At 39.3% G+C, this 22,145-nt stretch overlaps 3 protein-coding genes across 17 annotated transcripts in view; 1 reads left to right on the top strand and 2 right to left on the bottom strand.

Moving 5' to 3' along the window:
• slc4a4a (solute carrier family 4 member 4a) overlaps positions 1–6,192 on the bottom strand; it is a 41,392-nt gene extending 35,200 nt beyond the window's left edge. For 3 of the 12 annotated variants that reach the window (XM_072433535.1, XM_072433534.1, XM_072433536.1), the window contains exons 1-2: positions 5,416–5,447; positions 2,445–2,518 (exon numbers count right to left, since the gene is read on the bottom strand). In XM_072433535.1, the coding sequence (XP_072289636.1) occupies positions 2,445–2,518; positions 5,416–5,432 (91 nt within the window). In that variant the 5' untranslated portion in view covers positions 5,433–5,447. Of the gene's footprint in view, positions 1–2,444; positions 2,748–5,415; positions 5,491–6,099 lie in introns of those variants that run through there. The other 9 variants (XM_072433528.1, XM_072433529.1, XM_072433526.1 and 6 more) reach the window with 6 other exon arrangements.
• A 1,407-nt stretch (positions 6,193–7,599) lies between these two features.
• Positions 7,600–15,323, top strand: rufy3 (RUN and FYVE domain containing 3). Of its 4 annotated transcripts, XM_072434176.1 has the most exons (18): positions 7,600–7,825; positions 10,317–10,490; positions 10,747–10,864; positions 10,947–11,048; positions 11,129–11,252; positions 11,324–11,388; positions 11,464–11,529; positions 11,612–11,681; positions 11,757–11,846; positions 11,928–12,008; positions 12,493–12,660; positions 12,962–13,059; positions 13,864–13,983; positions 14,471–14,591; positions 14,666–14,751; positions 14,824–14,851; positions 14,923–14,997; positions 15,061–15,294. In XM_072434176.1, exons 1-18 carry the CDS (start codon positions 7,615–7,617, stop codon positions 15,202–15,204), a joined length of 1,941 nt encoding a protein of 646 aa, XP_072290277.1. In that variant the 5' UTR covers positions 7,600–7,614; the 3' UTR covers positions 15,205–15,294. The 4 variants fall into 4 exon arrangements, 3 of the variants coding, with proteins under 3 accessions (XP_072290277.1, XP_072290275.1, XP_072290276.1); XR_011924390.1 differs by lacking the exon at positions 7,600–7,825 and adding an exon at positions 8,731–9,352 and having other exon boundaries at positions 14,824–14,997; positions 15,061–15,323; XM_072434174.1 differs by lacking the exons at positions 13,864–13,983; positions 14,471–14,591; positions 14,666–14,751; ... (1 more) ...; positions 14,923–14,997; positions 15,061–15,294 and adding an exon at positions 13,237–13,744.
• A 466-nt stretch (positions 15,324–15,789) lies between these two features.
• Positions 15,790–18,622, bottom strand: grsf1 (G-rich RNA sequence binding factor 1). The gene is made up of 10 exons (XM_072434177.1): positions 18,562–18,622; positions 18,208–18,463; positions 17,955–18,090; positions 17,717–17,872; positions 17,496–17,633; positions 16,573–16,711; positions 16,374–16,492; positions 16,226–16,296; positions 16,009–16,144; positions 15,790–15,936 (listed from the first exon to the last, which is right to left on the bottom strand). Exons 2-10 carry the CDS (start codon positions 18,421–18,423, stop codon positions 15,884–15,886), a joined length of 1,164 nt encoding a protein of 387 aa, XP_072290278.1. The 5' UTR covers positions 18,424–18,463; positions 18,562–18,622; the 3' UTR covers positions 15,790–15,883.
• Between the last annotated feature and the right edge of the window lie 3,523 nt (positions 18,623–22,145).

Genomic DNA, 22,145 nt, shown 5'->3' with positions numbered 1-22,145 from the left:
TAAAGCCGTTTAAGCTACAAATAATATATTCAAGTACATTTTGTACAAATATACCTTTTTCAATATCAAAAGTTAAAAAAATAATAAATAAGTTCACATTTTATGTGAAACTATCAAGCTGCTCAACATGTGAAACTATCAAGCTCAACATGCAAAATATTTTTAAAAAGCCGTAACCCACTTTTTTCAGTCAAACATTCAGAATCAGACTCAGTTTGTACTCTAAAACAAAAAATAAAGAAATTACCCTTAAAATTACAATTAATAGGACTTTCATATGGACTCCGCCTTTTAAAGAGGAATTGTCAAAACCCAACAAACTAGTGTCCATCAGACCCTCCTCCAGACATCAGCTTTACTGCTCTTTATATTTACCAAAGAAAGTCAAGGCAGAGTTTTAAATTCTGATATTCCTCTGCGCTGAGCTTGTTCAGACATCAGAGTTTCAGCCTTTCAAAGAGTCCAGCCCAGTGTTTGTACGCCAAAGTGTTCAAGAACAACTTCAGTTTGAAATGGGGCCCATAAGTAGTGCGTTTTGGGGAAAATAGGCCCTCTTGATAAGGATATTAGTGAACCGGGTTAGTCAACGGCTGAAGTAATCAAAACCTAAGCAGCAACTTTAAGTTATAGCATCTATAGCAGATGGTTGAGCAGCAGCACATTTGGAGGAAGACAAAGGCCTGAGACAGTAAAAGCGAGATAGATGAGCAGTACAGCCTGCAAGGCCACAAGACAAGAGCGGAGAGAATAAGGAGTGTGATGGAGAACCACAAATAAAACACAGCTAAGACAAGGAGCAGCGGAGAAAGAGTTGCACTCTGCCAGAGCAGCTTTGTGAAACAACTTCCTTCTCTTTTTAACAAATTCTTTTGAAGCTGTCAGTAAAGTGCACATGGAATGAAATGAAATCTTTGTGTTTGCTGGAAGGTTTGTTGGAGCACTAGATTTCTGAGGAGACGCTGCCCTTATGCCAGTTTCCACAGTAACTGCTGCTGCGCTGGGACCGACCCACAACAGAGAGCATGGCACTGGGCCGAGCAGCACACAATGGGCTTCTAGAACCAAAAGAGCTATCTAGTAATTAATACCAAGACAAGTCAGGTTTATGATTCAGAAAAGACATCTATCTATCTATCTACATATCTATTCTAAATACTTACTACAGTTTAGTGAATCGCATAGACAGTTGAATAAGCTTCTAAATTCAAGCAGCTTGCGTATACTTTCTAATGATCTTTTATGATGATATTTAACTTAACTAAAGTGCATTTATGAAGATTTAGGTCTTCTCTCAAATGTTAATTCGCCTGGACATAGAATTAGCCCTTATTGTTGACATATTTGTTGTCTATTGTAGTGCTATTGCAGATTTCTGTACATGTTTAACCCAGTAATTTGTTTATACATGGACTCCTAATCTTTCATATGTTTCTACTAATTCTAACTGTACTGTATATAATGTAAATGTATGTTGTTTATATTGCTGGGACTGCAGTAAACTACAGTTAATACTGGCACATTTACAGACATGTTTATTAATGTTCACTGTCCCAGTTCAAATACAGATGAACTAATAATAAATAAATAAAATAAATAAAATAAATAAAATAAATAAAATAAATAAAATAAATAAAATAAATAAAATAAATAAAATAAATAAAATAAATAAAATAAATAAAATAAATAAAATAAATGAAAAATCCAACTATTGCAGAATACATAATATAAATTAAATTGCAAATCTAATCGCAATCGTAATGTCAGAATTTTTGTCAGAAAAATCACAATAAGATATTTCGCCTAAACCGCTCAGTCTGACATGTGCACGTCTGTTATTATTCTGTCTGTGGAATTTCTCCTGTAATTAGGATGATGAGACGTTGGACCTCCAGAGCAGTAGCATTAGTGCAGAATATACTGTAAATACCTTAATTATCCGGGTGAGTTCCACAGGGGAAACAGGCTCAAAAGTTGCCAACTGAACTAGGTTTTCAGATAAAAGCATTTCAATTTTTATCCAGAAGTCGTTTTCATTTCTAAGGCCGCTGCTGGTAGATTGATGAACGTTGTGCACAGATGTAAATGTTTGACTATTAGCAAGTTGTATCTGACATGGTTTAGGAGTCAGTAATTATGTTTAAGGGCACTAGGTTCCTCTCTGCTGTCTGGGTCTGAGCAGATTAGTGCAGTGAATCACCGCCGGCGTGTTCTACATCCCTCTCGTGCCAGCTTTTCAAACAAGCGAACCTCAGCGTGTGTACAAGAAAAGACAAAAGAGTCCCAAGACTTTAATGGACTTTTTGAATTCATACTGATTGATTAACGATTGCCCTAGCTGGGATTTTCTCTGCGACAAATGTACTAACTGTGACAAAAGGAGCGGTCTCCATCACTGGGCCCGCACTTAAATGCCCCATAATTAAATAACAGACACACGCACTTACCCTCCACCTCCTCCTCGTCACACATGTGTTTGAGAAGAGACGCCCCTCTGTCCAGCACCGCCTCGTCCTCCATCCTGTAGTAGTAGAAGAGGAAAAAAGACTGCTCACACCTCTCCTCCAAAGACAGCGTGGAGCCATAGCGCTTGTAGGGCTCATTGACCTGCAGCAAGTTTGGACTAGGACTCAGTCTTGAGCCGCCAGCAGTGCTCATCTCAGAACAGAGTAGCCCTACACTCACACGCAACAAAAAATAAAGACTATTCAGGCAACGAGCTCGCCCCGAGACATGGACAGTGCACAGCAGGTATGTTGGTCTAATGGAGGTAATCTGGCGGAGGAGGAGGGTGTGGGAGTGGACAGGAAGTCTCGGCTAATTGATTTTGAGTGTGGTTGTGTGGTCAAAGACATCACAGTGAGCCGACAGTCGATTTCAGCAAACTTGTGTAAGAAAACAGTTTCCCATTCATTGATCCTAATTTGTAAAAAAAAAAAAAAAAAACATCTTTAATGATACAGCGTAATAAGCTCTACGGTGACACATACAACAAAGCCTCTCCAGCTGGTTAGTAATGCCCCCTCGCTACCTCACCCTCTAGGAAACAAGTGGGCCATCACATGTCTTGTCTACTCATCCGCCCTTACAGGATTAGGCCAGCTTTACTTAAGTGTCAACACACACACACACACAGAGACACACACACACACGGACACACACACACACACACACACACACCATAACAAGTCACCACCTCTCTAGTCTCCCCATGTAAACAATCTTGCACAAACACTGCAGGTGGCGACGGATCAAAATGTTTTTCTCTGACTGGCTGCAAGTGTTTGTTTTTTATTGCACAGCTAGAGCTGGTTTCCATAGTTATGGCTCAAAGTCTGAGTCAATCAATTGAAAGAATGCTTTATTTGCTTTTATACTATTTATTTACTTTTTTGTTTTCATTTGGGATCCCAGATTTCTTTCCTAATGATTGGGACTGGTACATTTACACAGACTCTTGTGGTTGATTCTTTTGTGACAGTAGGACATGTACTTATTAAAGTAAAGTTGGATTACATTCCAGTGAAATGAAGCTGAACCAGAGGAAATTGTTGCAGTATTTTCATTCATTCTTGGACAGTCTGTGTTCACTGTTCAGACAATAGTAAAGGACAAACGCACCCCAAGGGGATATTCAGAGCTCCCACCAGAGAGTTCATCCTGAGGACTTACATTCAAGGACAGTTCAGCCCCATGTTCGGACAAAGTAATGTGCATAATAAAATGAATTACTGGATAAAGTACTAAAGTCTTCCATACACTCAAAATTTTGTTGAATTATTACATTTTGTGGTAACTAATTAAATTATATCCAGAAAATGCATTTAAATAAACAAGTGTACTATAATTTAATACAACATACTGTATATAATATAGCGATTATATTCGGGGTCTAAGGATGGGGAGTATCTGTATCGATATATTGATACCTACATTGATACAGGTACTTGTGGGTGTCAATACTGTTATGCAAATATCTATACTAAGTAGCATGTGTACATTTTAAGAGTAGGCAAACAGTTTAGACATATTGGAGCCATTTCTTAATTGCTTTGTGTCAAACACACTTTGTCAGCAGCAAACTGGACTAATTCATCTGTGTCAGGTTTTTCATTTGTTCTTTCTTGATAGATATTATAATAAAATACCTTCACTCATAAGCTTAGACCAGTATTGAAAAGAATTATCCCTAAAGTACTCAGGGTTAGTTCCCACTCCACTGGGGTCTTCACATAGGTCTTAAGTGTGGGCTTGCTTCTTTGAATATTAAAGCTGTGATGAACTCCACCATTGCCTTCATTGCCACCTACGGAACAACCACAGTAACAACAGGCAGGGGCCGCCTGGACACCACAGTCATGTGTGAGTGAGGATAACACTTTCATCTCATTTTATTTAAGAACGGTTCAAAGTGAAACCTGCAGCAATTATGCAGACAACAGCACACACATCTGCACTTAAGTCTCTAAATCACTAGGGATCGACATGTTGTCTTTTTCATGACCAATGCTGATTGTTTAGAATCCAGTGAACTGAAAGCCCTTAAGGTCTGCCAATATTTTTGAGAAATATCTCCAAATGATGTAGTAAAAAAAAATTAGCCGCAAACTCACCCACAGCTCTATTTTACCACAAACTTATAAGGGAGCAGTGTAGTCCCGTATTATGCAGTTCCCTCTTCGCACTGAACAAAAAAACGGCCTGTGCTGGATAAAAGTGCACTGGTCTATCTCTATAAATCTCACACAACATGTTCTCAAACCAGATGATTGTACCTAATGGTAATGACATGCTGTCTATAATGGAAAATCAATGCAGATGTGATTGAACCATTTTAACCACACACGAATCACAATTCTTAAGAATGATCCATAAAACTATTCCTAAGATGGTTACTTTGAAGTCCTATCAGTCCATTTCAGATAACATATCAGAGTTCTTGTTCAATCCATGTCATTTTCAGAGAAGTCACTTAAGCTTACTCCAAAATATTTCAACACTTTAACTTTAATTGTACTGATGATTTATGAATCATCCAAAACTTTCCGCTGTCCCCTTGACTTTGACTGCAGCCAAATGGACAGTATGAATATTACTATACAGGCAAAACAGGCCTACACATTATTTTTGGTTACTAAATATATAAGCGTGTAACCTAGTGTAATAATACCAACAAAATAATTGGTCTTTATTACAATATCTTTGCTCATATCCATAAACATATATCAAATATTTCAAACAATTATTAGTTTTATCCTTTCATCTATGATGCTTTGTTTTATGCTGAAAATTATAATTAGAGGTTAAATCATCAGAAAATGTGGTCAAAGGTTACAATGAAAAGTCGTGTACGTATTAATTTGTCAGAGTATGGAAATGTCTGTAACATAGCTGTAAACTAAGGGAATATTGACTTACTTCTTGGTGGTGTTCATGTCTGCAGGTCTAAACAGTGAATGTGCCGCGTTCACTGGAGTGACAGATGATGTTCCACTGCAGAGACACAGATGTGGAGTATTTTAGCTCATCCAAAATACATTTTTCAGAATACTTATATACATATATTACATATATACATGCATTTTAAAATTATAAAACACAAACAAAAACACAAGACAGTATCAATAATGTATCTGAGGTTGCTGCAGTAAAAAGAGGGTTGGATAATCTTCACATTAAATGCAAATAAAAACATTTAAAAATATATTTGGATAAATAAAATAATACAAATAATAATACAAAGTAAAAATAATTCAATTATTTAGTAAATAACTGAATGAAGTGCTCTAATACTGTTTCCCTTTAAGTACAGTATGCTAAAAACAACAACAGAGCCCTGCATCCAGCTGTAGCTTTAATTTACCCAGTGCACTTTACATATGTCACAAACCAAAAGTACGTCAGTTTCTTTTATTTATATTTTATTTTTCAAAAGAACAAACATAGAATGACTAAAACAAACAACAACAGAATGTGAATTTCAGTTTAAATCATTCTGAGTAGGATATAATGCATGCTTTCAGACATTCCAGCCTACACACAAGTGAGTTGGTGACATGTCTGTGGTGGATGCTACAGAATGCATCAGAGGTCAGATCCTACCTGGCTCTTGCTGGAGTCAGCCCGTCAGTGTCCGAAGTTGAAGAAATGTCCTGACACTGTGCATGAAAGTTTGGAGTGGAACATTGCGGCGCGTGTGCGGCACAGCACGCTGCCTGTCAGGACCATCCTTCAGCAGCAGCAGGCCACTCCTCCTGCGGCTGGTCAAGAGGAGGGAGACCTCAGAGCCTCTGGAGCCTGTAATTCATCACGATCTGCATTAAGCCCAGGGTCTCTGAGCCCACTGTAAGGTGTACTATATTACACAACACGATTACACGTGCACGAGCCAGCCTCTATCTGCAGATAATGCAGGATTATTAAGTCATGACTATTTAGTTAAGGTTTCTACAGACTAAGGCCAAAAGAATATTATGTTTAAGTCCGGGCCTTTAAAAGAAGCATACTAGATACTTAACCTGCCAATACATGTCTTAGTCTGCAATTATGTTTATTACTTCTCTGACTGCTCAAGAAAATAATCAATTCTCAGGTCAATTTCAAATCTTCGGATTCCTGGACAGTATGGTCTGGCCTGGGAGAGATTACCAATCAATAGCGCTATCTAGTGGACCAAATAATGCTGTCATGACTGACGTGAATACATTTCAACCGGATGTTGGTACATAAACAACAGTTACTGCCCGATGAGGTAAAAAAAAATCACACTCGAGTATCTAGTAGTAAATAGTAATGCATGCTTACCTTTGACTATAATAAATAAATAAATAATTAAAATAAATTAAGAGGCAAATATGAGAGTGCGTTTTAAAAATCACACACAGAAAACATGAATTATGCAAACAAAAATTCGAATTATTTTATATATATTTTACATTGAATCTAGTAAAAAAATATGCATTGTATATAAATACGAGTTGTATATAAACACGAACACAATGTCAAAAAAATTTAATTCCATGTAAAAAAATAAATAAAATTGAATTATTATTTTTTTTAATTCAATGTCAAAAAAAAGTTCGATGTCAAAAAATAAATCGTAATAAAAACACAAAACAACCTTCATAAAAACAACCTTCACACTGAGCTGTAGAGCTGTAGTTTCTTCAGCTTTACTTTTCTCAATATTACGCTGGAACACAACCCGTGTGGAAAGGGTTAACTCCAGAAAGCCTAACCGGAAGGAGATTCACCGCTACAACGTGCGACAGGCGCAAAGACTCACGGGAGCTGCACTGTCACTCTAACGCAATCTCCACTCTGCTTATCATTTCGGAACAAACACTCTGATTGCTCGCGCTGCTGTCGCTCTTCTCGCGAAATGTTGAGCAGTTTGACCAATAATTAAGCCGTTTCCGGGTTCGGATGTGGCTGTTAGAGGACAGTTTGTTTTTTGGGCGTCGCAAAAGAAACAGCCTTACAGTCAAAGACCCGGCGGTATTGATGGATTGTGCTAACATGGTATGTAGCCGGAGCTAACGTGCCGCTCGATACGCGCTGTGGGTCACATGAAGTGAGTTTTTGAGAAAGAGAACAAGACAAGACAGAGACAGCGCGATGGCGGAGGATCCACAGCAGCAGCGCGGCTCTGCGGATGAGAACGGACACGCCGAAAGCCCTGATGAAACCCTGTCGCCCACTTCTGTCATTTACTTCAAGGAGGCTCTGAGCTCGTCCAGTGTTGTGTTCGGATCAGCCCAGGCGCTGTCCCCCACGCCGCCGCGACGGGACGACCCCCACGTCAAGAAGTCCGAGACGAGGCTCAAAAGTAGGTGAAGTCAGAATGATTAACTCAAAGTGTCACAACAACAGCTTTATTGTTATTGTTATTGTGGTGTTTTGTCAGTGAGTCTGTGTAGAAGTGAAGGAAACCATCTGCCCTGAACCCCACCTGTGTGTGTGTGTGAGGGGGAAACACACAAGAATCCCCAATAATAACCCAAATACACTGGGCAATGTGACTTGATTTGCTGTTGTAGTGTTGATAATAATAATGCCAAGTTTAGTTGTGTTGACATGTGCTGATTTATCACCCTCAAGTGAATCATCCTGTGACTAAAAGTGTCCTCACTCGCACACAAATACAGTGTATACAGAGCTACAGTTTTGTCAAACCACAAATTCAGTGTAAAATAACAATCAATTGTAAAAAAGAGCCTCTCGTTTAGTTTATGATGCTTTACACTCACACAGTCATAGTTTAATAATACAACTTTTAATTATGCTGATATTTACGTGAAACCGATTATTTGTAAAAATATCTAACGCTTTGTTAAGGTGGGGTTGTGTGTGTACAGACTTCTGCATCAGCTTTGGTTTTGTATGACTATTAGACATCGTAATCATGCACTTTTCCACAGGCTGTTTTACAATAGCATCCTAGGTAAAGTTTAGCTCCACAATGACACCACATTTGTCTGTTTGGCCCTGTATTGTGTCCTGGGACGTGCAGCTCACCCCATTATCCCATTACTGAATAAGAGGTCATTGTGTTTTTAAATTGGAGCCAGTCGATGCTGAAGAGAGATTCTGCTTCATGGATCCACATCATGATCTACATCCATGCCTGCATCATTAGCGTTAGCCCAGCTCTCTGAGGAGCCCCCTCCCCCCCATGCACCATCTGCTCACGTGACGACTGTTGCTCTACTCAGCACCACTGTCGGCCATCTTGGTCTACACCCTCCCAGTGCATTCTCTGCAGTGCACAGACAGTCCAGTCATAGACCACTGAAGCTAATCTCACTGACACTTGCATCTGACGTGCATCTCTGCGCTTCTTTGCTTTTTAAATCCCCCGACCTGCACAAGAGCGAGTAGAAGAAGAGGAGGAGGAGAAGGCTTAGAATGAAGGAAGCACTTGGAAGAGTCTTCTGAACACAGCAGCTGTTTATCTCAAGGAGGAGAAGAGGATGCAGGCCTAAAGAGGAGGAGGACCCTTCACACACCTGCTCAAAGCTGCTGTGGCTTTCCTCATCTTAGCCTGTTTTTCTTTTTGTTTTCATTCTTATTTTTCCCTCTGATTATTTTTGGGCACTTGTAGAGAAAATCTTCTCTCTTTTTTTTCCCCCCTTCCCAGTTGTGTTGTTGCTTTTGGTAACCATCAGCTGAGTCACCATGTCTGATCTGACGCCTCAGAGCGAAACACCGACTCCCACGACGGACAAGATCACGCAGGCTGCCCGGGAGACCATTTATCTGTGCAATTTCCGCGTGTCTGTCGACGGGGATTGGCTTTGTCTTCGAGAGCTTAATGACATTTCCCTCACCCCAGACCCAGAGCCAGCACATGAAGGTAAAGAGACGAGCTTTGTGATGATGGAGCGCAATGACATGGGTGTGGTGAAGACGACCGTGAAGCTGTTGTGATGTCGTGTTTAAGCTGTGTCATCGTCATGGATTTTACAGACGACACTTTTATAGGCGACACTTTTATAGACGGGTAGCAGTAGGATGACCAGGCTTAAACGAGACCAGGCCGTGTTACAAGCGGGAAATACTGTATGCGCTGACTGGAAATATCAACTTCTCTTTTAATTTTTTTTATTTTTACATAATCTGTAGTAGTATTTGCTCCACCACAAAATATTGCACGTGTCAACATACTTGGCTCTGAAGCTCTTATGAATTCTTTCCGTTTATACCTCATCTCCACCTGTTTCTTTGTCACGTTTACTTGTGATCGTTTGCATTTTAATCCAGGACGTGATCAAATTCAAGAGATTTACAATGTAACTAACAATCATTAGCCACGCCTTTTTCATTTCTCAAAGATTTCCTGTGGTACTTATTCCAGACAGTTGAACATAAATTATTATTAGGTGTTTGAAACTGTGGCTGAAATCAGGACAGAACTGTGCACATGGTGATGTATGAAATGAAATGTATTGTATATAGTTTGTACATTTTGTATTGTTTTAATTCTAAAAGCCTCCTATGGACAGGTGTTAAATTAGCAGATTTTGCTATAACACTTAAAACATTGCATTTGGTTCGTCCAATAATGCTATGTCCATATTAAATAAATAAAATAAATACATAACTTCAATTATTTAACATTTACTATAGTCTGCACATTCTCACTTATGCTAAAGATGTTTGTCATTGTAAGATTTTCCTAGGTCTGCTTCTGTAAAACACATTGTCTATTTACTTTTTAAAGAAAATCTACTTCTAATCGACTGTGATTTATAATAGTATTCCGTCTCTGTAACCCTGGTGATGTGGTTTCATTGAGTTGTTCTGTTTTTCTTTTGCAGATCCCAAAGACCCCATTGCAATCGAAAGGCTTAACTTGATGAACATGGCCAAACTAAGCATCAAAGGTCTCATCGAGTCCGCTCTTAACCTGGGACGGACCCTGGACTCTGACTATGCACCGCTGCAGCAGTTTTTTGTTGTGATGGAGCACTGTTTGAAGCACGGTTTGAAAAGTAAGTCACAGTGAACCGAAATGCATACACAACTATGGGAGTTTTTATTTATTTATAGGAGATCTTCTACTGAAAGTGTTTTTCAGACTTCCTATAAGTGATCTGTTCTTCTGTATCTACCTCTGTATCTACCTGCGTTGCACCAATGAAATTTCCCCATGTGGGACAATAAAGGAATATCTTATCTTATCTTATCTTAACATTCAGTTTTCATTCCAAATTCCTCCCCGGTTCAATCCATATCTCATTTAATCAGCGAAGAAGACGTTCCTTGGTCAGAACAAATCATTCTGGGGAGCACTTGAACTGGTTGAGAAGCTAAATCCTGAAGCTGGAGAGATAACTGCCAGTGTTAAAGACCTTCCTGGACTCAAGTAAGCATTAACTACACATTTTTATTCACTCGTGTATTAGAACGTCATCATTTTTAACTCTGTACTTGTTTTCTTGTGGCAGGACCCCACTAGGACGAGGGCGGGCCTGGCTACGACTGGCTCTGATGCAGAAGAAGCTCTCCGACTACATGAAGACCATCATCAACAGAAAGGATCTGCTCAGGTTAGCGCAGTGTCCCGTAACGTATGCTTGAATCGAGTGAGATCGTGAGCCCATTTTTTATTTCAACGCTTGTTTAATAGTGAGTTCTACGAGACAAATGCATTGATGATGGAAGAGGAGGGAGCCGTGATCGCCGGGCTGCTCGTTGGGTTAAATGTCATTGACGCAAACTTGTGTATGAAGGGAGAAGACTTGGATTCACAGGTAATGGACTGAAGTACAATTTGCTACAGTTACATTTATGTTCTTTGACACTAACTTGTTCTCTTTTGCAGGTCGGGGTGATTGATTTCTCCATGTATCTTAAAGACGGTGGAAACACTAGTAAGAGTGCAGAGGGGTAAGTGCAATGATGGCTTTGAATAACATGCTTCCAATGGACACCATTTACATTGTGTTTGTGTTATTTTGACAGTGACGGACAGATCACCGCCATCTTGGATCAGAAGAATTATTTAGAAGAGCTTAATAGACATTTAAGGTTCGATTTTAATTATTTTCATTTGAATGTGTTTGTTATAAAGCTTGAAAACTTGAATTTAAAATGTATTTGTTCTTTTTAGTGCATCAGTTTATAATCTCCAGGCCAAGTCAGACGCTCTGGAAAAGTCAAATGCACGACTTACGGAAGAGGTAAACTGCTTACTCACAAATAATTCCATAATGTATTATACGATGGTCGGTTTTACATTTTGCCCTTTGTAACAGCTTGCCGTGGTAAACAACCGGTTCATCACTTTACAAGATGAAGTGGAAAGGGTAAAAGACGAGAGCTCACAAACGTCGGAGTCCAGAAAGGTGACTTTGCTTAACAGCATTTCAAGCGTCCGATTGTTGATGACTTTTGAATCTGAAATGATTGGTTTCATTTTATTTCAGGCAGTAAGAAGTGACTCTGCAAACGGTCAGGCACTGGGGGAAACTCGCAAGCAGCTCAAAGAGGAAACGCAGCTTCGATTGGTGCGTTTGTATTTACGTAAAACGGGGGTGTGGAAATATAACTTTGGCTAGTCATTAAGCAGTTATTGTAGAAGTAGCATTAAATATGTATTCTGTACAACAGAGGTGTCCAGATTTTTTTCACTGAGGGCTGCTTTTATTAACATATTCAGCACAGAGGGCCACCGATGATATGACAATGAAGTGAATAATTGGAAATGTTGCATTTTATGTAGTTTTGAGGAGCCTCAACACTTTAATAAGGCTTGGAACATTAATATTAGGTCTGTATCTCCTAAAATGTGTGTTATTTAGGTTATTATTATACAGGATTTTTTAGCAGGAAGCCTGAGGGCCAACCAAAATGTGTCTGAGGGCCGCATTTGGCCCCCGGACCATAGTTTGGACACCCCTGCTGTACCGTATGTTTCCTGGTCATCTGGTAAAAAAAGAGCTGAAAGGTTCTGCTTTTCCTTTGTAAGATTTGTAATATTTGAATGTGCAGGATGTGGAGAAGGAGCTGGAGGTCCAAATTGGAATAAAACAAGAGATGGAGCTGTCCATGAAGATGCTGGAGAAAGACATTTGTGAGAAGCAAGACGCGCTGGTGGAGCTGAGACTGCAGTTAGACGACATGCGGGCCATCCACCTGCAGCTCGGCCACAAGGCACAGGTGAGATGTAGCTCCATCATTCACATTTACAGAAAGGCACTAATCGCTCTCATTTAGACTGCATCAAGTAAAACAGACCAAACCTGCACCACATGTCATAATCCAATCGACAATCAGGGAAATAGAGTGGGTTCATCTCAAGAGTCCTCAAAATGTAAACGACAAAGCAAAATGATGTAATATCTCATTCGTCCCATGGCTGACCACAAAACACTGTCCCGATGACGACCTTTGAAACCTTCACTACCACAAAAGGAAAATGTATTTTAAGACTCGACTGACACGCTTTGTCTGTTTTTAGAGTGCAGAGGCCAGCTCTAAACAAAAAACTGAAGCAATTAGCCGATTGGAAGAGAAAATAAACCAAATGTCAGGGACCATTAAACAACTGGAAGCCAGGTGAGTGCCTTTTTTTTACTGGTTTTGTGGCTTGGTGGAGAGAAAATATAAAAAGATCCATAATTTGCATTTTCACATATTTACCTTAACTTTTTTTTTATCTTGTGTGTCACCCTACCCGTCCTCATTCATCATAATTATTTCTGTCATCACTCAAACATTTTTAAATTATTTTAGCGACATGGATTTAATAAAGCAAGCCAGAAGTCTAAACTCAGTTGCAGGAAAGGTTCTCCAGCTGTAGCAGTCGAGCGCTTCACTGACCTAAACCTAAACAAACCCTCTTATACGTACATATATCCATAACCGCCTAACATAATATCCATTTAGTTCTTTAAGAATTTAAACATTCTTCCTGCAGTAATTATATCAGCTTTGAGATTACAATATTTTTTATCTCAAAATGTTTTCCCCTTTTGATTTTTATCTTGTGTTTGTACTTTTTTTAAGCACAATGTGCAGAATAAATATTGGATGTTTTCCCTCTTTTACACGCCAACAACACACACTCTGTAGACTGTTGATTCAATAATATTCCAAAGATTTTAGTGCTATGTCTTCAAAATCAGAAAGGGACGAGCTGATCAGTTAACCAATTACGGTTTATTAATTTGGACTTTGTGAATATGAGATTGGTGTTAACTGTAGTGATCATCAATAGTCTTAATAAAACGTAAAATCAAAACTGAATGGCTTGCGTTATTCTTTAAGTTTGAAGCTTTTCCTTATTCCACTTTTTCCTTTCCTGTTTATGTCAAGTTTTTGTTTTATCATGTTTTTGTAACACCCACCCCCCTAAACCAGATGCAAACAGGCTGAGAAAGAGAAGGAATTGGCCTTAGAGGCCAACCGGCTCTTCAAACTCGAGTTTGGTGATAAAATTGAGAGTCTGCAGGAAGAAGTGGAGCATCTGCAGAAACACAGGTACAATTTACTCAAACTTTCATTTCCAAGTGCTTGATTTAGATACAGTAACATTTTGTACAGTCAATTGTAATAACCATCTACAAATAAAACGGAAACGAAGCAGGGTTTGGCCTGGTTAGACTTGGATGAGAGACCAGGTGCCACAAGGGGGCAGCAGCAGCCCCAGTGCAACCTGACATGTCTGTGGTGAGTTGGCACAGATTAAGTCAGTCTGCCAGGGCAGCTGTGGCTGCAGTAGTAGCTTACCACCAGAGTGTGGAGTGAATGATTAGTACTCTATTAACCAAACATGTCTGTGTAATCCCTCATTCGTCCAGGAGCGTTCCATAGTAGAAAAAGATTCAGTTGTCATCTGGACTGTTTTTTGCAGATGACTACAACTGAATCTTTTTCTTCTTTTAACCAAATGCTTTATTATGTGAACACATGGTAGATGTGTAGAAGGCACTCCTGTGGTGTTATTACTTTCATGTGTGTATTTCAGGTCAAAACTACAGTATCAAATCAGGAGGCAACAAGAGCAAAGTGAACATCAAGCCAACATTGGACCCAGAGAGTTGAGCTCACCTCAAAGGGAAAAGAGGCAGCCTGACTCAATAGTTGCGGTAAATGACTGTCTTTTTAGCTTGAGTGAAATTATTGGCTGCATTGAGGGAATTATGTTGACCTGTTTTCTCAGTGTCTGCCAGAATCGACGTTGGTAAAAAAAGGCAGTGAGCAGTCCCTCTCGGGACAGGAGGACAAGGCCAGTTTGAGCTCCAGCTTGTGAGTGGTTTAGAACTGTTTTAATGTGTTACATTTAGGGCAAAATATAATCTTGTAATTTATTTCCTTAAGATCTTTATCCCATCATGAGGATGAGCAGGTGAGATATTCTAATACCCAAAGCATACACAGATTGACCAAAACATTCTGTCAGTTTATTTATTTTTCCAGGAGTCATTTTTAGAAATCCCTCAGGCCTCAGTTTGTAACAAATGTGAACAGCAAGATTCCCTGCTCAAGGTTAAGGTAGGGTGTTACTAACTAACATTGGCAAAATGTATTTGACTGGACACTGGTTTTATTTTTCAGAAACTGTGTAAGAACTGCAGTGGCGTCTTCTGTGAAAGCTGTGTATCCAACGAGCTGCCTTTGCCATCCTCCATTCTCCCAGAGTGTGTGTGCAACGACTGCTACGGCCTGCTACTCCAACAATATGCTTCATCCCCGACCTGAAGCTGTATTTAAAACGGCTACACTGGCTCCAGCACATTTAAAGATTGAACTGCCAAATATGGAAGTATGCTATGCACTTTACAAGTAAATTAACTGGAGTCCAGCAATGTCTTTGTGTTAGTGGGGGCGGGGCATATGGCATTAAGAAGCGTGGTAATTATAGAGCTCATCTCATTAAGGTCATGTTATCATGTCCACTGTGTGGACTATTATGTTTAAGCCTATGCTGTTTGAATATCACTAACAAATGTATGCTGCAACAAATTATGCTCTTAGAATACAGACGGCGTCTTTGATTAGGATTTCAGTTTGCTTAATTAATAGCCTTTAAAAGTGTTAACTGTAACACTATACAAACAATGCTGTCATGGTATGTAAATGTGTGCATGTAGTTTGGGATTAAACATGCACGTTTACAAACTATGAATAAATATAATTTAAAATATTTATTCTCATATCATCATTTCTAAGACCTAAGCAACAAAATTGGCTAAACAGAATTTTGAAAAGAATAACAAACATAATTTAAACATCAGGAATGTTTATTGAATGTCCATGTTGACTTAATATAGTAGTAATTTGTGTTACTGTGTCTGATCTCTCATGTTCCTTTATCTGTAGAAGAAAAAAAATGGTTCAGCTTAACCAATATCAGCAATTATTCAGGGATGTATGCTGCTTACCTTTCACCGTCTGCCTCAGAGTTAAGGAAAAGCTCAATATACCTTTCTCCTGAAAATATAACAATGCATGGTACAGTTAATTGTATTTACATTTGATAGTCTCATCACACTTCTGACTGACCTATATGCATTTTGTCTCTGGTCATGGCCTCCACTGCCTCCTGATGACCACTGAAGTATACATCAGCTTCTCCACTTGCCCTTCCATTTGGGCCAAACTCAATTAGCACTTTTGAAACCACCAATGGGGAGAAAAACTGAAAAAAAATACATGAACATTTATATTACAATGTAATAGGACTAAACAGATTTGGAAACTATTAGATTAGAATCTACACCTTGACGATGTCTTCTCCAGACGCACTAAAAGGGAGACCTCTCATATGGATGTAATGTAAAGTCTGGGACTCTAAAAGGCAGTTCATCCATTAAAGATTAACCTGAATTTAAAGACTAGCAATGCATGTTCTGTCCTACAACACTCACCATTTCTAGATGTTCTTCTGGGAGTAAAAGGAGAACTGTGTTGGGGTGAACTTGAATTTGTGCGGCTTCTCCAGCTAGTACGGACCTCATCTCTTCTGCTAGGAAAAACCTCAATGTATCTGAAAGAGTCGCAGGCATCAGGTCAAATTGCTCATTAGAGAAATGCTTGTGCTCGAGTGTTGTAAGTAATGCCCATTACCTGTTTCCAATCAGTTCTTTGTTTCTCTTCAAAGCTTCTTCAAATGCTTCTTGTGACGTAAACTCAACATAAGCAACACCGGAGTTCCTCCCTTTGTTATCTGCAACAATTGTTATGCCATTCTGCACTATATCCAACCCTACAATATAGAATGAAAATTATACACCGCTTTATACAAGTGTAGTTTTTTAATCGTGTGGTTGATCAAATGAAAAATATGAACTAATTGAACAGAAAACAATTGGTGTTTTTACTTAAATGTGCACTATGTAACTGTCTAAAGAAGGGGTCACCACTGGTCTCCATGGAGATTTTAATGTTGGAATGAAATGTTAATGAAAAGTAAATCTACTTGGAAACAAGCAAGTGACATCTACAGGCCACATTACAGATCAGATCTGTGGAGCAGCGATGCCCATGTGGTACGGGACTAGTTTGTGTGTCAAGAACTGCCCCGTCCTGTGATTTTGCTGCTTTTCCAAAGTAAGACAATAAAAGCACAGCAAAATTTAGTAAGGGAAAAATGTAGGCCATTTAAAACATCACACTTTTATCATATTTTTGCATCAATAATACACAACAAAAAGTACAAAGTTGTCTCATACAATGTGGTTTGAACCAATGTGGATGTAGTAGTACTAAGACATACCACTAGATGTCACTCTGGAGAAGTGGTTCGAAGCCTCAAATGCTTTGCATGAGGCTTCACTTTGCCCATCACTAGTACCAATACTCGTTTTCAAATGTATTTTCTTAACACAATCTTTAACCTATACAAACTGTGACTGAATAAATGCATAGATAGAAATGTTTAATGCCCTACACTCCAGGCAAAGCGAAACATCACCCTGCATGCTGTGGCAGAAACTCATCCAGAAATGTTGCATAGTGCACCTTTAAATAATCATTACACGTTTGCGTACCTGAAAAAAACTGAAGAACATCCCGCTCAGAGGAGGAATACGGCAGACCTCGGAGACGTACCACACAGTCTGAAGATGGCCCCTCTTCCGCAGCATTTTTTAAGATGGCTTCAGCATCACTGTTACTAACCTCAAAAACTGCAAAAGACAAAACATTAATACCACTTTTCTTTTGTACGTTGCAATATTTTAATTACATGCATTTGTTTTGCATTCACAACCTTCTACGTAACGAGGACCCAAATACTGTCGGTGCTTTTCCAGAGCCTTGCCCACATCTTCTTCATGTTCTACCTCAATGAAAGCTTGTCCAGACGGTCGGCCGGATCGATCAGTGGTGAGGTGAATTCCCTTCAAACCATCACGGATCCTGCACTCTGGATTGTAAACAGCAATATTATGATGTTGGACCTGCAGAACTATTGATAATGTGTGGTTAATATATCACAGTGAACTTACCGCAAAAGAACTGCAGAAGGTCCTGAGGTGTACACGACCATGGCAGACCTTTCACTTGAATGATGTAAACCTCTTTCCTCTGCGCATCTGAATCAGAGTAATCAGGAAGAGGAGGATAGTCGTCTTCTATTGGCAACTGGAAATAATAATTGACCAGAAATTAAAATCGATACAGTCTTACTCCAATGTTATGCTTTTTTTTTTAACTATTGGATCCTTGTTTGACGAGGTTACACAACACCGGCATACACACCTTGGTACTGAAATGAAGAGAGCTGCTCCTCAGAACTGTCCGCGTCTCACATATACTTTTAATTCTGACATGACGAACTGCTGAGAACAATAACCTGTGCTGGATTAAGCCACGACCCCCTGGTACATTTGCTTTGATCACTGTGGGTAAGGGTATTTGGGCTGCTCTGATACTTCGCTGCAGTATAAACAGCAGTGGTTTACAGTGACAAGTCATGTTTACACGCGCCGAGACCAACGCAGGAAGCCCGTAATGCCTTAAATATCCCCAGACACGATTTGACAGCTTATTAGTTAGTTATAATGTTTTTCCTGTATAGAGAGCACATCTATGTTATATCTTGGCTGAACTCACGTGTATCTTGTCAAGGGCAATGTGGGGGGTTTCCGTGTTACGTTAGCGCGTGAGCTAACAGGAAACACAACATCGCAGCGTCGAGGTTTTTCAAAATACACCAAGGTCAGTTTGTTACATTATTGATGACGTTTATTGTATGTGAGCACTAGCTTAGAGACAAAACAACTCAACCATATAAATTATTGATTGATTTTAGTGAGACTCGGCGGCTAATTCCCCATAAAAACATGACATGTGGAGAATTAATAGAGAGACATAATGGAGTCTCTCTAAAATAAATAAATAATGAATTAACACAAAGCTGAGATCAAGTTACAGATGGATAATCACAGGCAGCATGTTAAGATCTTTATGTACCATGTAAGTATTTCACCTGGGGAAATCTATATGTTGCTAAAAGTAAACAGTTTTGTCTCTAAGAGCTAATCCTAACGGTAACCATGCTAACATACAATAAATGTTATCGATATTGTTAAAATAATACCACAAACTCAACTAACCTGTTTAAAGTACGTTGAAGGCAAAGTAAAGCGTCTCTTTTATCAATTTTGTCTGCTTTAGATTTAAGTTAATGTGTGTTAGCCTTCAGCTTTGAGACAAAAACACATACTTTTATAAAGACGTAGGTTTCCTCTGGTGAAATAATTATATGTATGTAAAAGTCTTAACATGACTAAAGTCTATAAATTGTTTTAGTTTTTCTTGCTTTTGTTACTTTTTAGCTGAAGCGAAAGCGGTTACTTTGCCCCTCAAAACTGCTTCATCCCAAAGAATGGGTGGGGAAAATTCATCATTATCAATAGAACACGCCTGGAGGGATTACACCGACATCAATAGGTTTCATGTCCTTCAATTCCGATGTCCCTCTCCTCTGGGACTGTTTCCCACATCCTAGGGCCCTGTCTTGGTCTAATCTGGGCGTGGTTGACATCACCATCCCATTAGATGTCAGAACTATGTACTTAGGCCTCAGAACCCCTGCCATTGACACAATAGATGAATACCTTTGGATTATAATTTTGGAATCAGGAAAAAAGGCCATCACAAGGAAATTGATGACTCAACCCCCCTGACAATCAAGGACAGGTTGACATTATAGTACACATTAGACATATGGGGAAAACAACTTTGGGGCGAGCTGGGACGTTTATGTTGGACTAGGTACGTTGTAGCTTTATTTATGTTTAACCATGTTATTTCTCATTACTGTATTATTGCTACTTTCTTTTTCTCTTAGGTTGTGTCCCCAGACGTTGTGTTTTGTGTCTGTAAAAAAAAAACTTGGGGGGGAAAAATCTTTTAAAAATCTGGGCGTGGTTAGGCATCCAGGTCATCCAAGTCATGTTCTAATGTCCTTGTCCTCCAGGGGCAAATGTCTTCTATTTGGTTAGCATATGACTAATACACTAAGAGGTGCGTTCAGGATAAGCAAGACCTGCACAGATCCGGTGTTGATTGACAGTGGAGTTTCCGTTTTACCCCACGTAAATAAAAAAAAATTGTGCATATACTAAGTCTATTTTTATCTTATTAGATACAACAGGGAAAAAAATCATTAAAATCACAAAAACTTTTAAGACATAAAAGAGAAGAGGGCACAGAAAATCATTACAGTCATATGCACAGCTAAATAAAACTGTTTTTAGCTTGGATTTTAACATTGTCAGAGTAGATTTCTGTCTCACATCTTCAGCAAGTTAACTGTTAAGATAAGATATTAAGATATAAGATAAGATATTCCTTTATTGTCCACATATGGGGAAATTTCGTTGTTGCAACGCAGGTAGATACAGAGACAGATAACGTTTAAAAAACACTCTTAATAAAAGAACTCTTATAAACAAAAACTCTTATAAACAAAAACTCCTATCGACAGAACCTCTCATTTCTTAATAAGGAATGGAGGGGAAAAATAAAGATAAAATAAAAACAGCTAGCATAAGACAAAATAATACTAATAATAATGGTATAAAATAAACACTCTATTTACATCAGTTATATGCACATGAATGTGACATTATTGCATGCGAGTACGACAGTAATTGCACATGAATATGACGGTATTGCACATGGTTAAGTCAGTATTGCACATGTTCAAGGCTAGCGGTGTTTGTTATAAAGTCTGACAGCAGCAGAAGGAAAGACCTGCAAAATCTCTCCGTCACACAACGAGGGTGGATCAGTCTCTCACTGAAGCTGCTCTCCAGAGCGGACAGAGAGTGTCCTGCAGGGGGTGAGACTCATGGTCCAGCATAGATGTGAATCTAGCCAGGACCCTTCTGTCCCCCACCTCCTGCACCGAGTCCAGAGCACAGCCCAGGACGGAGCTGGACTTCTTCTTCTTCTTCTGTTCCAGAATTTAGCTGCATAAAACTGAAACGCAGATACCCCATGTTTAGTCCTGGACGGTCACTGAAGTCCTCAAAGTCCGAGATGGTTCATATTGTACTAACATGTCTGAGATGTACTTTGGTCCTAGACCACGGAGAGACTTGTACACAAGTCCACAGGGGGCCAGTGCAGAGATCTGAGAACAGGACTAATGTGATCGTACTTCCTGGTTCTAGTCAGGACCTGAGCAGGAGCGTTCTGGATGTACTGCAGCTGTTTTACAGCTCGTTTGGAGAGGCCAGTGAGCAGGCCGTTACAGAAGTCTAATCTACTGGAGACAAACGTATGGATCAGTCTCTCCAAGTCTGGTTTAGATACTATAATTTAGATTTTGGCAATGTTTTTAGATAGTAAAAAGCTGCTGATGTTATTGATTTAAAGTCTGAGTCCATTATTACCCCCAGATTTCTATCTTGATTAGTAGGTTTTAGGGCAAGACTCTGGAGATGACTGCTAACGCTTTCTCTTTGTTCCTGTGGGCCAAAGATTATTTCAACTTTGCAAAAAAGTTGTTTTTGGATGCAGTGAATCTACTAGTCTATATTCACCTAACGTTAGTGAAACATTGTTTGCATAATTGTGATAGGACATATTTTCGCTGCGTATCAACTGACCTATCGGCAGCATGTAGAGTTTGAACAGAAGGGGTCCCAGGATTGACCCTTGAGGCACCCCACAGGTTAAGGCATGTGGTCTGAGACCATGACACAGTTACCAAGTACTTCCTGTCTTCCAGATAGGACTTGAACCAATTTAGGGCACTGCCAGTGATGCCCACCCAGTCCTCTAGTCTCTGTAAGAGGATCCCATGATTGACAGTGTTAAAAGCAGCACTCACGATCTAACAGAATAAAGACTCAGGCTTTGCCCGCGTCAGTCTCTGGATGTCACCATGAGGACTATGAAGCTTGGATGTAAATGTCGGCAAAAGTTTGTTGTAGCACGTTTTCGCAGCTTCTCGAGCTTATCCATCAGTGACTCGCTGCTGTAGATAAGGATCAGAGCCCATAACCTCTGTCTTCTTGAAATATCAACCTTTTTACAATTTTACACATTGTTTTTTATGACTATCTAATATTAAAGGTAAGCAACAGCATGAACAACAAATAAATCACATGACTGAAATGTTGATGGACATTAATTTGGACAGATACATATAGAGTCTCCTGCATTCTTAGGATCACAAATAC

This window comes from Eucyclogobius newberryi, unplaced genomic scaffold (genome assembly GCF_026437365.1).
Source record: "Eucyclogobius newberryi isolate DKJ021-1_F unplaced genomic scaffold, fEucNew1.0.hap1 SCAF_6, whole genome shotgun sequence".
NCBI lineage: Eukaryota > Metazoa > Chordata > Actinopteri > Gobiiformes > Gobiidae > Eucyclogobius > Eucyclogobius newberryi.
This window is presented reverse-complemented; position numbering and strand designations above follow the sequence as displayed.

What these genes read in the sequence shown, in the direction of transcription:
- grsf1 (XM_072434177.1), bottom strand. Translation starts at nt 18,423, where the DNA reads ATGACTTGTCACTGTAAACCACTGCTGTTTATACTGCAGCGAAGTATC. An exon ending in GGGTCCTCGTTACGTAGAAG is followed by an intron (nt 17,634 to 17,716) that starts GTTGTGAATGCA and finishes TGTCTTTTGCAG; the next exon opens with TTTTTGAGGTTAGTAACAGT. An exon ending in CAGAGACAAAATGCATATAG is followed by an intron (nt 15,937 to 16,008) that starts GTCAGTCAGAAG and finishes TTATATTTTCAG; the next exon opens with GAGAAAGGTATATTGAGCTT.
- rufy3 (XM_072434176.1), top strand. Translation starts at nt 7,615, where the DNA reads ATGGCGGAGGATCCACAGCAGCAGCGCGGCTCTGCGGATGAGAACGGA. An exon ending in AACAGAAAGGATCTGCTCAG is followed by an intron (nt 11,049 to 11,128) that starts GTTAGCGCAGTG and finishes CTTGTTTAATAG; the next exon opens with TGAGTTCTACGAGACAAATG. An exon ending in GAGCATCTGCAGAAACACAG is followed by an intron (nt 13,984 to 14,470) that starts GTACAATTTACT and finishes TGTGTATTTCAG; the next exon opens with GTCAAAACTACAGTATCAAA.